This window comes from Motacilla alba, chromosome 5, assembly GCF_015832195.1.
Source record: "Motacilla alba alba isolate MOTALB_02 chromosome 5, Motacilla_alba_V1.0_pri, whole genome shotgun sequence".
NCBI lineage: Eukaryota > Metazoa > Chordata > Aves > Passeriformes > Motacillidae > Motacilla > Motacilla alba.
Genome location: NC_052020.1, coordinates 26284999 through 26299694, shown reverse-complemented (window position 1 = coordinate 26299694; position 14696 = coordinate 26284999). Strand labels below are relative to the sequence as shown.

Sequence of the window (14696 nt, the reverse complement as noted above, 5' to 3'; positions counted from 1 at the left end):
TAGTAACTAGTAGAGAAACTAATATTTCATACACTCACTCATAATTTTATTTTCTCCTGAAGGAAAGAAATTTCTGGTCTACAGTCCTTCCATTTGTAGATAAATATTCTTCCGGAAATTTTTTGTGTATGTGGACTTCCTGTAATTGTTGATAATATCACTTCTCACCTGTTATACACAGCATCAGCATTCTATTAAAAATGTAAAGTTGCACCAGTTTAAGAAAGGATACTTGAATTTAAAAAATAAGAGAGAAAAATGTGTAAGTTATTGGGTTGGGGATGAGAAAGTCTCAGGCATAAATAATTACATCAAGTTATGCTATCTATTATGAAAAAAAGGCCTGCAGGTAAGAGAATAATTTTTCATGTTTTCCGTCTTGGTTTTCCAGTTGCAATACATATTCTGTGTGCTACCAGCAAAGACCAGTTTAATCTGGCTTAGTTGTGGGCACATGATCACGTATCTGTTGAGTACTCAGAGCATGCTAAGGGTATGTGTGCTGACTTTATGCTTTAATAATAGCTTTATGTTTGCTTTGGCTGCAGGACAGACAGTGTGTGATTTGCTGTAATATCTACTGGTATGAAGCTAATTTGTCAAAAGAATTTGAGCTGGTCGACACTAATAGTGAACTTATACTGGAGCAGCACTTTGCATCATATGGCTCTAGTTTTCTTTTCCTGCACCTGGTACTAACAGGCTAGAGCTGGACTTTGTGTGTTGTGGACCCACAGCCTCATTAATTTTCTGTGTTTGTATTGAATTGCAAAGAACTCCATACAGTGCTTGCACAAAACCTTGCAACATTATATTCATCAAGCAGATATTTCAGAAAATAAGAAATAATGGATTTGAAGTAATTAAACATGTAACAGCTCTTTCCATCTTCATTTTCAGTTTAAATTAAACAACAGTTTGCTTTGGTCCCACTTGGCTGACAGCACAAATTCGTGTAGATGTATATATATGTGCGTGTGTGCTGTAGAAGAGGGTTTACTGTGTGGATATATTTATTTTTGTTATTTAGAAATATTACTGAAATGGAAATTTTGTATATCAAGGTTATGTTTTATCAAAAGCTTGCTCTTAAATTTCTATTTATTTCTGAGTTGTAAGTAATTCAATTTTCATGTACCTTCTCTCCTCATTTGCTGCTTTTATGAGACACTGGAAATACTTTTTTTTTCCCAGTTGCAAGTCAGCTATGCATTGTGGGAAGTGGAGCTTTAGTATTGACACAATTAAAAGATACTTTTTCCTTAGAAACAGAAATGCTTGCTAGGTGCTCTTGCTTTCCGAAGATATAGGTTAGAATTGCAATGGTATAAAACAAAAAGTCACCTTCATGAAGCATGAAGCTTGCAGAAAATTTCCTTATCTTTACTCTTCATGGTTTTCTCTAACTGTAATTGGAGCAAAGAATTGCAAACTATGTACAGCAATCTCATTTACAAGTATTTAAGTGTGTCACCATCAGATATTTATTCAGTACTGGAAAAGGTCTTGCAAAAAACCAGTTGATTTTAGCTTTGTATATCAAAGCTGTAGGTTTATTAGAATCATCAATAAGCAATTTAAAAATGTACTTTGCCTAAAATTAATAGTTTGCAAGACTTTACAGTTCCTATTCTTTTTTTCTTCCCTCTTATCTAGATGCTTTAATTAATGTAGTTCAAGATGAAGCAATTTTTCCTTGATTCTCCAGGCTAGTGTATCTCCTAGTTTGGCCTGATATTTGGGAAATTTCATCAGAATTGTTTAGTATTAACCTTGCTGATTAATCCTATCAGGTGCAGTTCTCAATGTATGCTGCTATTGGCACAGCTGTAAAGCCTCCAAAGAGTGTATATGCTACAAATGTTGTAATCTCAGAAACACGGATATGATGTTGTGTGGATGTGCTGTTTGAAAGGATCAGTCAATGATCAACTAGCCAGTTATCAACTGACATACACAATGTCCTTGAAACAGACTCTGTTAGTTTATTAAATTTGACCCAGATTGTTACTGACCAGTTATAATAGTTGCAATGGTTAGACTTAAAGAATCTGATTTCATTTTCCAACCCAAATGATTCTGTGATTCTAAGACTGAGTGAATGAAGAGGCCAGCTAGAGAAATGAGGATTACTCTTGATTTTGATACTGTATTTTTGAAAATGGATGATGGAAAATGTGAAGATTAGACTTAAGACACCTCTTAAATTATGAACTTTCATCCTTTTAGGCAGTTGTGAGTATGGTTTTTGAAGGAATGCGTATAGGCGAGACATAAACAAGAATTATTAAAAAAATATATTCAACCTTATTTTCTTCCCCGCCATGTTGTTCTCACAGCTCAACTCATGTCATATGCTGCATTTCTCCACTCCAAGAATTTCAAGTCCCATCCTCCGCACCATGAGCCCTATAGCCTATCTATCCATCCACTCGGACCCTCTGAGGGAGGCTGCTTTACCAAGGAGTCAGTCAGCTGAGAGCCACTCCTCTTCCTCCCGCTCAACTGGCCGTAGGCAGCTTCCTGTCATTCCCTGTGGCAGCAAGTTCCCCCCTGTCATTCGCATCTCAAAAGCACAGCTCGAGCAGGTGAATAAGCCTTGTCTTCATAGCAGTGACTGCATTGTAGCAGTCATCTGTAAACTTTACGTTTTCAGTTGCGTTGCACAGTCTGGTGGTAGGCATATGCTAGTCATACTGCTATACACAGCATCCTAAAAATGTTTTGAAAGATCCCGTTGGGAAGTAAGAATCTGGATCTTTTCCAGGAATAGAGTTGGGAATATTCTGTGAGGAAGATAATATTGTCCTGCTTAGAAGAGGGAAATATTTAAGGAGCTTTTATTCAGGTTAAGATCTGGAGCACAAAGCATCTTTGGATGTTCTGGAAGACAGATTTGACTTCCTCAGAGATTTTCTCTTGAAAAAAGATAGGATTATAAAATCCAGAAAAAAAATTTTCTTTTTGCCTAATTTAAAGCTAAGAATAATGGATTCCTATAATCACAGTACCAGCAGAATTTCAAATTGGGAACGCATATTAAAATTTGGACTGTCCTAAATTATTTTAATGTGACAAAAAGGGATCTAGAAATAGTCAGATTATTTCTTTGGAAATTAGCAAATAATAAAATTTTTCCCTACTTACAGTATATAAAATACAGATGGCAATTATCTGGGGTCACACGTAATGAAAAATCCCACTAAAGAAAGAGGACTTTTTATAGTTTTGTATTTCCAGTTTCATTTCAATATGAAAGATGAAGGCTTGCAGTTATTATTGAAGTGTAATTTTTGTATTATAAAATTATTTTTGTATCACAAAAATATTGAGATCTGCTGAGTAGTGTGAGTTTGCATTGTTGGGTAAAGCAGTATGACATAGCATTAATGCACAAGACTAACATATCATCATCATTTCACCATTAATATTTCATTTGGATTATATTTTGTGCTGCCTTTCATTTCCAATGTATGTTTCAGTATAAAAAGTTCTATATTACAAACAGTTTTTCTTTTCTCAATGAAGAATGAACAGCAGTATTGATATTAAAAGTAATTCATTAAGCTAAGTTACTTTCAAAATCCTGTAGGATTGTTGGTATGTGATAACAAGGCAAAATCCTGACTGTTTTTTAGCTGAATATAAAAAAAAAAATCTGTTCTTGATGTATAAAAAAAAGAGTAGCTCCCCAATGTTTATGATTGTGCACTTGATGGGATACCAAAATACCACATCTTCATAATGGCTGACATAATGGCTGAGTAGGGAAAGGGACATAGGAGAAATTAACACATGAAGAGTTAAGCTTCAATATTTTTTGGCATTGGTTTGTATCCTAGCATGCAAGATGACCTTAATTTCTGATTGTTGGTTTTTTTGGTTTTTTTTTTTTTTTTTGGTCCCTATAGCTACGATTTACGTTTTTCAATCAGAATCTATTGCAGGTGTAATTAGCAAACTTAGTAAAATGTGCACAATACTCAGAAAAAGCAAGTTAGCACAGAGGGTCTTCTCTGGCTTCCTTAGTACCCAAAAAATAAATAGAGCTGCAATATTAATAAGGGCTCCAAAGTGATTCACTTTGTCATGTGAAGAAGACCTGGCATTGTGCCAAGTGCTGCTGCTCAGTGGAGTGAACATTAAGCTTCTTCTTTCCTTTTACCTGGTAAGTGCTTGACTGCTGTGTTGCTTTTTGAGCTGTGATTTGAAAGTCATAACTGTGTTAAGAATTACCAGTTTGTCATTTTCTATGGAAACTACAAGCATGTGATTGTTTAGTTCATTCCAACAATGAAGGCCTCATATACTTTATGGCTCACTGAAGAATTCAAAGACTTTTGCAAGTCCTTCTCTTTTTGACATATTTTAAATATTTAAAAGATTTTTAATGTCATTCATGTTAATCCGTACAAATATTTGGTACTGAATATATTTTCATGTCTTTCCTGCTGTCTGCAATTTGGTTCAGCATTCATAACTATTGAATTGCAGAGGTCAAGGATCTGTACTGTTGAATTTAGTTTCGTGTATTAAAAAATGATACATTTGTTTTCTGAAATCAAGAAAAGCGACTTTCTTTCCAGATTTTTACTGAATGAGGGTTCAGGAGCTCTAACCTATCTTCCTGTACTTTGGTATCAGATAGAGGAGGTAATGAAATCTCTGTATATTCTCTGCTCACTAGTGCAGGTGTAGGGTGGTCTATATTTGCTTAATAGAAGACTCCTGTCTTGCCATACATAAATTATGAAAGAGAATTGGAGTGTTTTGCTTCAGCTCTCCTTAGTTATTCAACTTGCAACATAAAGAGTGTGGCAGCATTACAGCTGTCAAAAAAACCAGATTAATTCTTCGTACTTGGGTCTAAAAAGTGTGTCTGGAGTGCTATTAGTATCCTTCTCATCTACAGCATGGTCAAATTGTACAGCAAATCCTCTTGAAACCTAGCATTTTTCTTTCTCTTGGCAAATTTTCCAACCAGATGAGTTCTCTGCTCATTTAGAGAGCTGCATTGGGTGTTGTGTGAGGTCAGTGGTAAAGGTGATGTGAGTGCAGCAGCTGCTGGCCAGGGCTGTATGTGGAGATACTGCTTAAGTATCTGTAGTGCTAACTGAAGATACTGCTTAAGTAGTTGTAGTGCTAAATGTGCAGCTGTGTCTTAAGAAACCATCAAAATCAGTGAGTTTTTATCTCTGGTTTCTCAGCTCTAATTCTCCAATAAGATATTGAACACCTCTTCTAGCCATGGCAGTAATCTAGAATACTTCTAAACTGTCTGCTCTACAATATGATACAGTCCTTAACAAAGGTGGATTCCAGTTTTGTCTGTCATTCAGGTGTATTTTCTTTTTTCAGTGTGCTTAATCAGGTATGTGCAGGGAGGCTAATTTAAATTAAATTATTTTATGGTTATTCATTGTGTTAGTGAAGGCTAATCTGTGTCTCTCAGGTTAAGCCGTTAGAATTAGCTGGCACTTATACAAATATTTTCTGTCTTAACATTCTCAAATTTCTACCTTACTGGAACATTTAAAAATATTTTGTAATTATATACTTTATAATTGTAATTATATACTGTATAATACTATGTAATTAGTTACAAAATGCTCTGAAATCTTCCCACTCAAGAAGCTATGGAAGTGCAAGCCATCACTTTCATATTCATAGCCAAGATGAGAAATAATCTAGTGATCTGAGTTGAAAAGTTAAGTTTGTTTGTAGAAAAAAGGTTCCAATTTCAGATTTTACAGAATTGTTATGCCTCTTGTTACCTATCCTGATGGAAACTATATGGAGTCAGCGTGAGGTTTAAGTTAGGTTCTTCCCTGTTTCATTCAAGGCAGAAATTCAAGGAGTTAGTCCAGCTTGTAGCTACGAGAACTGTTTGATACACAGTAGGTTTGGTTTTGTTAAGTAGGGAAAATGTGCAGATGTTTACCGTCTCATTCATGACAGGGTAATTGTTAATAACTGTTAATTTTTCAATAAATTTTACCCTGGCTTACTCACATTCTTTTAAGCAGTTGGGTTTTGTATTGATAATGATGTTTCTAGAAGAATTTTATTCTATACACTCTTTCTAATGGAAACAAGTAAAAATTTTTAGTTTTTACTTTCATCCAAGTGTCAGAAGAATTTGCTTGATACATAGAAATCTAAATGCTGCCTTTTCAGAGCAGTCTTTTGTTTGAAGGAAATTCTTCAGGCATACTTTTTTCTCATCTGCCTTTGGTGTAAAGAAGAGCTAAATAGTACAGCATGTTAAATTCTTCCAATGGAAACTTTCCAAGTTGTAAATTAAGTAATTAAGAGTTGAGGACAAGCAGTCAGCACAAACGACTTAATTTTTCCTGAATAGTGTGTTGCTGTAGAGAATGTTTCCATCTGTAGTGACAGAACCCTTTTGGCCATTCTGCTGCTGCAGGTTTCTCTACTAGAAGCAGCAGAAAAGTGATGAAGGTATGGACTTAGCTGTGGTAATAGCATCTGCATACATTGATTCAAAAAAACCCCAAACATAGAAAAAGTTATAATTGTTTAACATGTTTGTGTTTCTGACACCAGCAGTGTTTTTATTATTCCCAAAATTTGTAATCACAACTTGCAGTTATTCTTGTCTGTCCTTGGAATTATATTTTTTAAAATTATTCTTTTAAAATACCAATCCTATCCAAAACATGTGTGATTTATTACATTTTTCTAACATCATAATTTCATTAGCATAAAATAAGTAAAGATGTTTCAGGAAAGCTAAGTGGTCTGTAGGATTTCCCATGGAGAGCTGATTAACTCTGGGGTCAACAATTGTTTCCATGACGACGCTTCATACTGTAATCATCTTGAAATAAATAGGTGGTTACAGTTCAGAACATAACGACTAATGATTGTTTATCCTGTAATTAAGTTATAATTGATCTAATTAATATAATTAACATTGTGCCTGTAGATAAGTCTACATACTGTCTACAGTATAATCCTGAAGATAATCTTTAATTTAGATGTATTTAGTTCTTAAAATATTTGTCTTCTATTAAAATCACATATGATTCTAGTGCTACTGTAATTACAGGAAAAAAATTCACACCTCTGAACTGTGCATTGAGGCAAATCAATGTTTTCTTTGAAAAGAACCAGTTCTTTGGAACTCAAGAATACTACAATACTGGCCATTTTAATAGCAGTACACAGGGTATTATGTGAGTGTTATGAAATGTTAGTCTGTAAGTGCTTCTTCTTTCCATTTCAGCAGTAAATTTCAAGACTGTTCTTCAATTGGTTTATGCAATATATAGAAGTAGCTTCAGATTGAATGAGTACTTGTTTTAGTCATGTTACCAAATTAATTAGCCACTAAATAGCAGTCACAGTCATTCTCTAAAAGGAATCAAATATACTATTTGTAGAGCAATCAGTATTTGCCCTGTTGGATATTTGAGGATATAGTTTTATGTCAGAACAACAACAACAAAAAAAAAAAAAATAAAAAAAAAAAAAATCTAATTTTGTCCGGTAAGTGGTGTAGGAATAACTGAAAAGGGAAGATGTTTAAAGAATTCAAAAATTAAGCCATGGCTAATAAGCCTTAGAGAAAGACTACACACAGATCTCTATGTTCTTTATTCTCAAAAGCTCCCTATCACATTAGAGAATTTGGAAACACAGTTGTCCATTTATAGCTCTGCATCTTATTCCATCCTCTTCCCATTTCTCACAACCGCCATGTAAATCAATGCCAAAATTGATACTATAGAAGAAATAATTTATCTGAAGAGCTGTGGAGAGCAACATGTGCCTCTTTTCAGATAGATATTTAAAATTATCTTCATATGTTACTTCTCTTTAGTCTAGGATTAGGGCCTGCCACATGTGAGTTTTTACTAAAAAACAGTGGTGTCCTGAGGCCCAGAAGTTCCTACAAATGCCTGCAGTACTATATATATGGGGCTATTGATAAGGATTCAGTATCAAAGTTTACAATAATCTCTAGTCTAATGTTCTGTGACACTGAATTACAGCCATATGTTTCTCCTGTTTATCCCCATATTAGTCTATTTGTAGAAACAGCCAATATACTTCAGCAAACATATAATTAATTGTCTTTAACTTCCCGGCTGTGAGCTTAATCTGGGAGTGGAATGTAAGGGATAGAAGGGATTACACTCTAGAAAGTCAGGAGGAGTGATAGTAGTAGGTAGGGAGGATTTTGGGAGGTGGGTCTGTTCTGAACAGGAAGCTGTGAGCTGTCCCCCGAGATGTGAAATGTAGCAGTGGTTTACTTGTGTGAGAATGGCACTGGCAGTAAATTACAGGACAGTGCATTATATACTCTGGCTCTTTCATACAACCTGCAGTTCACATTTCTTTGCAGAGGCATAATATTGTGCAAGGAAATAGAAAGTAAGTGAAGTAAGTAAAGAAAAGCTCATGAAGTAAGAGGAAGCTGGTGAACTGGAAAGATTTAGGAAGATTTTTTGGTTTTGCGAATCAGAGTTGGAGTTGCAGACTCATACTAACATTGGTTTTGTTCCTACTAGCTATAGAGCTAACCATAGGTGAAAAAGAAGCAGGGAAAAGAGAAAAGATGTGGGGGGGTTATTCTCCTGGATACAAAAGCCTCAAGGTTTACCAAGGTAGGAAAGATGTTCTGAAGAGTAAACTGATTAGGTTAAGTGTCTTCAGAATGTCCAGTAATATAATGATGATGTATTAATAGAAAAAGTTACAAATAATTAAAGGATTAGAAGGAAACAGATCTGCACACCATGGCTCTAAGAGGCCTGAAGTCCTGACAGCCCTTTACATGCAGAAGTATCAGACATCATGAGTGGAACGAAGAAGCTATTGCTGATGTTGTGAAATAATCCATATTCACACCTTTGTCTTTCACATTTAGCAACTTTGCAGACCTAAACTCAGTATTTCATTCCTCTACAATTAGCTGTATATTTACACAGAAGCATTCATGCAAGCATATTGCTTACTATTGCAGCCTGTCAAAGGTTTTAAAGGAGGAAAGTTTATCAGATGCTGTAAGGGATGCCTGAGAGATATTTATGTTGTTGTTTTGTTCTTTTTCCTTCTTGACATCCCACTCACCGTCTTGTAAAATTTCCCAAAGAAATGCAGGATAATTTCTCATCTTGGTTCAAGTGTGAATTTGAGGAAACAGAAAGGAATTAAGAAATTATTTAGGGAAGGCCAAAAGATTCAAGACTATGGTGGCAGTAATTTCCTTCAAATATTTTGGAGTGAAAGGAGAATCTTGAATTCATTGTTCCATATGTTGTCTCAGCCATTTTTAGTCATCTGTTGAATCACATAACTCCTGTTGAAGTATGGGAATTGCAATAATCAGTGTTACAAACCAGTTATCATAGTGAGCTGAAAGGTAGGATTTTAAGTTAAAATATAAATTCCCCATATTTATTTCTTAGATGAATTGTAATCTTTGTTCCTCAGGTTCAGTGTTTTACATAATTGACATAATTAACCATAAAAATCTCATAGGTTAAGAGTGTATTTAGTGGCTCAAGAAATAAAAATATGAGGATCATTTATGACTACCCATTTAAATTTCTTGAACACATAAGTGAAGTGTCAAGTCCAACAGGGATATAATCTAGTTCTTGTACTTTGAGAAGACTAATAAGAGGTTTATTGACCATGTAAGAAAACAAATTTTTGTTTGTTAGTGAATAAAAACCAAGAAAGTGATATATGTGTTCAAAAAGCGTTTTCTGAAAGTATGAATTATTCAGTAGTACCAGATCTTTATTGATACTTAGTCATCCAGTATCCTTTTCTTTTCTCCATTTGTTCAATGTTTCTTTTTCACAAGTAGCTCCTGCCTATTTGATTGTAGGTGGTTCAAAAAGCCTAGTCTCCTCTTGAATGTAAGGGTCAAATCTGTATGGCCAAGATGTGCCAGAAAGACTAGAAGATTTTCTCTCCAGATATGGTAAAGGATATGAAGTCTATTGAAAAATGTAAATTAGCTTCATATCAGAGCTGCTTTCTTCTAGCAAAGAATTGACATATGAGAGAGGTGTCACAAGGAAAAGAGAGTTTTACTGTAAGTGTACTTGAGCAAAGGAGGATTTAAATGCAGTTGCAGTTCTTCTGGAAATATATCCAATAGATAAATACCCTTCTGAAGGCAAATGCCTAAGGTTGTCTCATCTCTTAAGTTGAGAGGACACCCTGATCATTCTATTCTGAGGGAAGTCATCCTTCACATACGTGGAAGATAACTGGTGTTTTAATCCTGAGTTATTTGGATTGGCAACTAGATTAGCTCATCAAGTGAAAAGTTTGAAAAAGGAAATATTTAAATGTCCTTACTTTGGAGATCTGTCTGCAGCCCTGGAGAACAAGGTATTGAAACAAGCTTAAGACAGAGCTCAGTAGACATCAAATGCACAAGTGATCTATCCAAAATTTGAACCTGATGTTCCAAGGATAATATTGCATTAAAATTTCCTGAACTCACTTTTACCCAGATTGTAGATCAGAATTTTTAAGCAAGCTGATGATTTTTGTCTGACAGGCCAAAATAAGTTCCTCTGTCATATGAAAGCAAGTTCTTCAATGTAGGCTGCCTCGAGCAGTGCTGTCTTGGGGCAAATTCTTACATATGTATGAAAACCTATGGGACAACTCCCCTATTTCATAGACCTTTTTTCTTGGGTTTTCTTCCCCTCCAGTTTTATCCATTTTCCTTTCTGTGCTGAGTTCTCTCTAAACTGTTTTTTAACACTCAAGATTTAGGCACTAAATGATCTAATTATGGAAAGGTGCTTTTACAGACAATTCTATTTTCTCTGTTCTTTCTGTAGCTGTACTGATGTTCTTGGATTCTCTCAGAAGAAGTCTTTTGCACTAAGAAACACTTCACTAACTCAAAAGGAAATAGTGTTTCTTTCAGATTAAAGAACCTGGACTGACAGTAAGAGCAGATAAGGAGAACTGTTTTGCCCAAACTGAGTAGCCTCAGATTTTTGCTCAATGTACTATTTTAATTCAGCAAACATGGAGGACTGTATTGGCCCAAACTTGAAAACAAATTATAAAGGAGACAAAAAGTAGACTCTTACTGCAGGTCTCTGTGGTTTGGTTTTTTTAAAATTTTGTTTCTACTGCTGGCAGTACCAATGTACTAGCTCTTGCACAAGCCTAGTAAGCTCAGCACTTTGAATAATTTCTCTAACAAAATCAAGTAAAATCTGTATTATAACATAGCAGAATCCTAGCAACATTCCACTAGTTGTCTCTTCTACCAGTAGTGCATCAAGAAAGTGTTTTAGCCAAACTCAGTTGGCTAAAACAGTTCCCAATTTCTCTTGAGTACAGATTGTGTCAGATTGATGAACTCTTTGTCCATGTAGAAAAAGATGTAATGGTAGCCCCTTGATTTAAATTTTTTTTTTTACTGTTTACACCAATTTACTCCATCCAATATATATAAGCCAGAATGTTGGACTCCTCTTCATGTGAGAATGCATTCCTCCCATGTCTCCAGAAACAAAACTTGTGTATGCTCTCTCTTGTGTATGTGCTCTCTCATCCTCTCACCTCATGATTCTTGCATTTGTGTCTGTGTAGTTGCCTGTCTTCAATGGGGAAGGTGAGAAACAAGTCCATTTGGGTTTTTCCCCTTTTTGATGGGTACTAGAGGAAGTGGGTTTATGCTCTTCAAGTAGGGAGAGATATGAATGCAGGTTTCCCATTTCTTGGACATGTACTCTAACAATTAATCTTTGTGCCAAAGACAGCATTTATCATAACCAACTGTTTTTCAAAGGGAACCTGACTTAATGATATATCTATTTTAGGAGTTTTAGGAGTGCTTTACATGTATCTATTGGATCAGACCTGTTAGGGGATTTAGATATGTAAGTATTTACTTTTTGAATGTCTTAATAACTGTAGGTAAGGAGATATCCTAACCAGGTTACTTAGTTAAAATGGGGCATAAGCTTCAGTAGGAAATGCAATATCTAATACTGGATACTCAGAAAAGTCCTTTTTCCAGACAAAAAGATATTAAGAGCATGGAATTTCTGAATCTAAATATCACTGTGTTCTTTGTCTTCTGCATTTGTCTAAAAATATTGCTATGTACTTGTTAAAAATTTTACATTTATATACAACTTATTCTAGGAGTATTCAAACAAAAGTTAAAAAACAAAAAAAATCTGCCCATTAGGATCTCATTTCCAGGGGGTTACTTGCTAACTGCAACATTTTTCACTGACATTGTGGTTTTTTTTACCTGTTACATATTTCTGTCTTGGGAGGATAGACTATTTTTTTTCTGATTATCTACACGTGCTTTATGAAGTTAGGTATTTGAACATTGTGATTCATAGGAATCATTATATAATGTATGTTGAAGACATGGAACCAAAGCTGCTATTTAAAGGATGTTACTTGTATAACATTCCCGAGTTTCTCACTTTTTTCTTTAATTTTCCAATGCAGATAACAATACCCAGACCTTCAGTGGCATCCACACAGTCTGCTTCAGAGAGCTTTCACTATGGCCACCAGCTGGAGAGAAGAGAGCAGGATGGTCAGTCTGTGGAACACACTGTGGAACTTTCCTCTCCAAAGGAAAGTTTGCCAGGTTTGGTTGGGACAGAAGATGCACTTCCAGCTAGTGCCAGCAGACCAGATTTGGTACTTAATATTAGCCAAGAGGTGCTTGACAGGGGAGGACTTGTCAAAGAATCTGTCAGTGTCCTGGATTGTGACCAAAAGGACCTACCTGAACACAATGGGATACAGGAAGAGAAAGAGCTTGGAAATATTCCTGTGGAGCAAGCTGAGGAAGAAGGGCTCCCACTGGTTTCTGAGGATGCCATTGAAATGCTAAGCAAAGAACAGAATTCTTCTTTGCCAGGAAACTCAAAATCTGCAGAGGAAGAACCTCTAACAAATACTGAAGCAGCTCAAGAATCAAAGTCAAGGCCTGTCTGTTTGGTGCCAAATCAAGATGAGGTTTTGAAGTCAATAGCACCTAAAACATCAGAATTGTCTCCCTCAAGACTTAATAATGCACATGTTAATAGACAGGCAAGCAAAATTGCAACCATTCAGGAGAATGGTTTTCATTCTGATAAGGAGGAAGTCCATAGCCAAGACCTGAAATGCCACCAAGTGGCCCTTACTACTATTTTGCAGCAGGAGAATAAAAAAGAGAAAAATGCTCCCAGAAATGGAGAGTTATTCCATTGCATTTCAGAAAATGAGCATTCTTATCGATCTAAGAAGGACTCTGTTAAATCTTCTTTTGTATTCAGGCAGAGTCGAATCCCAGTTTTAGCACAAGAGATAGACTCAATGTCAGATTCCTCTTCTGTTTCCGCAAAGGAAAAGCTTCTTCTGAAAAAGGCCCATCAGACAGACTTGGTCAAATTACTTATGGAAAAGAGACAGCTCAAATCTTTCCTTGGTGACCTCTCAAGTGCCTCTGATAAGTCACTGGAGGAAAAAATGGCTGCTGCTCCAGTACCATTTTCTGAGGATGATGTCTTAGCTTCGTTTTCTAGATTGACACTGGACTCTCATTTCAGCAAGCAGAATGAAGATAGCTCTTTATCTCCAAGCTCTTTATCTCCTCAGTCCAGAAAAAGCAAGATTCCAAGACCAGTGTCTTGGGCAACCACGGATCAAGTCACCAGTTCAAGTTCAGCTCAGTTCTTTCCTCGGCCACCACCAGGAAAACCGCCTACTAGACCTGGGGTAGAAGCTAGGTAATGCAGAGAAAGTAGAAATAGATTTTCAGATTGAAATAGATTTTCAGGAGCTAGACTGCAGTTACTGTGCAGGATGTAACGCTGTAGAAGTTCCACCCTCTAACTAATTTTAAAAAAAATGCTGGGCTTCAATTCTCTGAGAAACCTTACATTGTTGGAGAATGAATGAGGAGAAGCTGATACACAAAATGAGCCTGGTTCACTGTTAAAACTAATACATCAATAGATGTTTATTCAATATTTTGAAACCTGACATTCTATAACTGAATCTTTACACATTTTGTTAAAATGGGGTCACTTTTCCAGAACTGCAGGTTATTTACAAACCCATAGAAATTTTTAGGAGCTGTTGTATTCAGCTCCCTTGAAAATTAATCTGTTCTTAATGTAGACATCGTAAATATTTGGAGACTGCAGCCATCCTCATTGGCTCAATTAGCTATGCTCAGATCAGTAAACCAACTAATTAAAGTAGGGCAGAGTGAATTTTAGAAGGCCTCCTGTTTGTCATGTCTATATGCAGGCGAGCACAATGTAGTTTTTTCAGTGTCTACATTCCCAAGATAAGGATAATTTTGATACAGTAGTGCAAAATCCTTTGAAGGGAGCTGCAGTGGGCCTTGTCATCCCTTAAAATTGTGTATGGGAGTGCACTGATGATGTGCAGAAATGGATGTACCCCTCTGAAATGGCAATAAGCACTACTCTTCAGTGCACTTCTTCCAAAACCACCAGGAAATTCCCACTATCCTGTAAACACTGAGGCTGCTTGTGGGAGTTTGTATAAATATACTGTGTTAAGCTGAACAACACAGAAGCCAAAGCCTAGATCTAAACGCCTCTACCTAATAGGAAAGTTGAGCTCCACCTATCTGTTCAGCAATGCAAGCTCCTCCTTAGTTTCTAGTGATACAGAGTTTCTATTTGAATTTTAGT

At 35.9% G+C, this 14696-nt stretch overlaps 1 protein-coding gene across 3 annotated transcripts in view; it reads left to right on the top strand.

Annotated features, from left to right (window-relative positions):
• TTBK2 (tau tubulin kinase 2) overlaps nt 1-14696 on the top strand; it is an 85738-nt gene that overhangs the window by 60937 nt on the left and 10105 nt on the right. For 2 of the 3 annotated variants that reach the window (XM_038139039.1, XM_038139040.1), the window contains exons 14-15: nt 2340-2588; nt 12484-13757. In XM_038139039.1, the coding sequence (XP_037994967.1) occupies nt 2340-2588; nt 12484-13757 (1523 nt within the window). The remainder of the gene's footprint in view (nt 1-2339; nt 2589-12483; nt 13758-14696) is intronic. The other variant, XM_038139041.1, reaches the window with a different exon arrangement.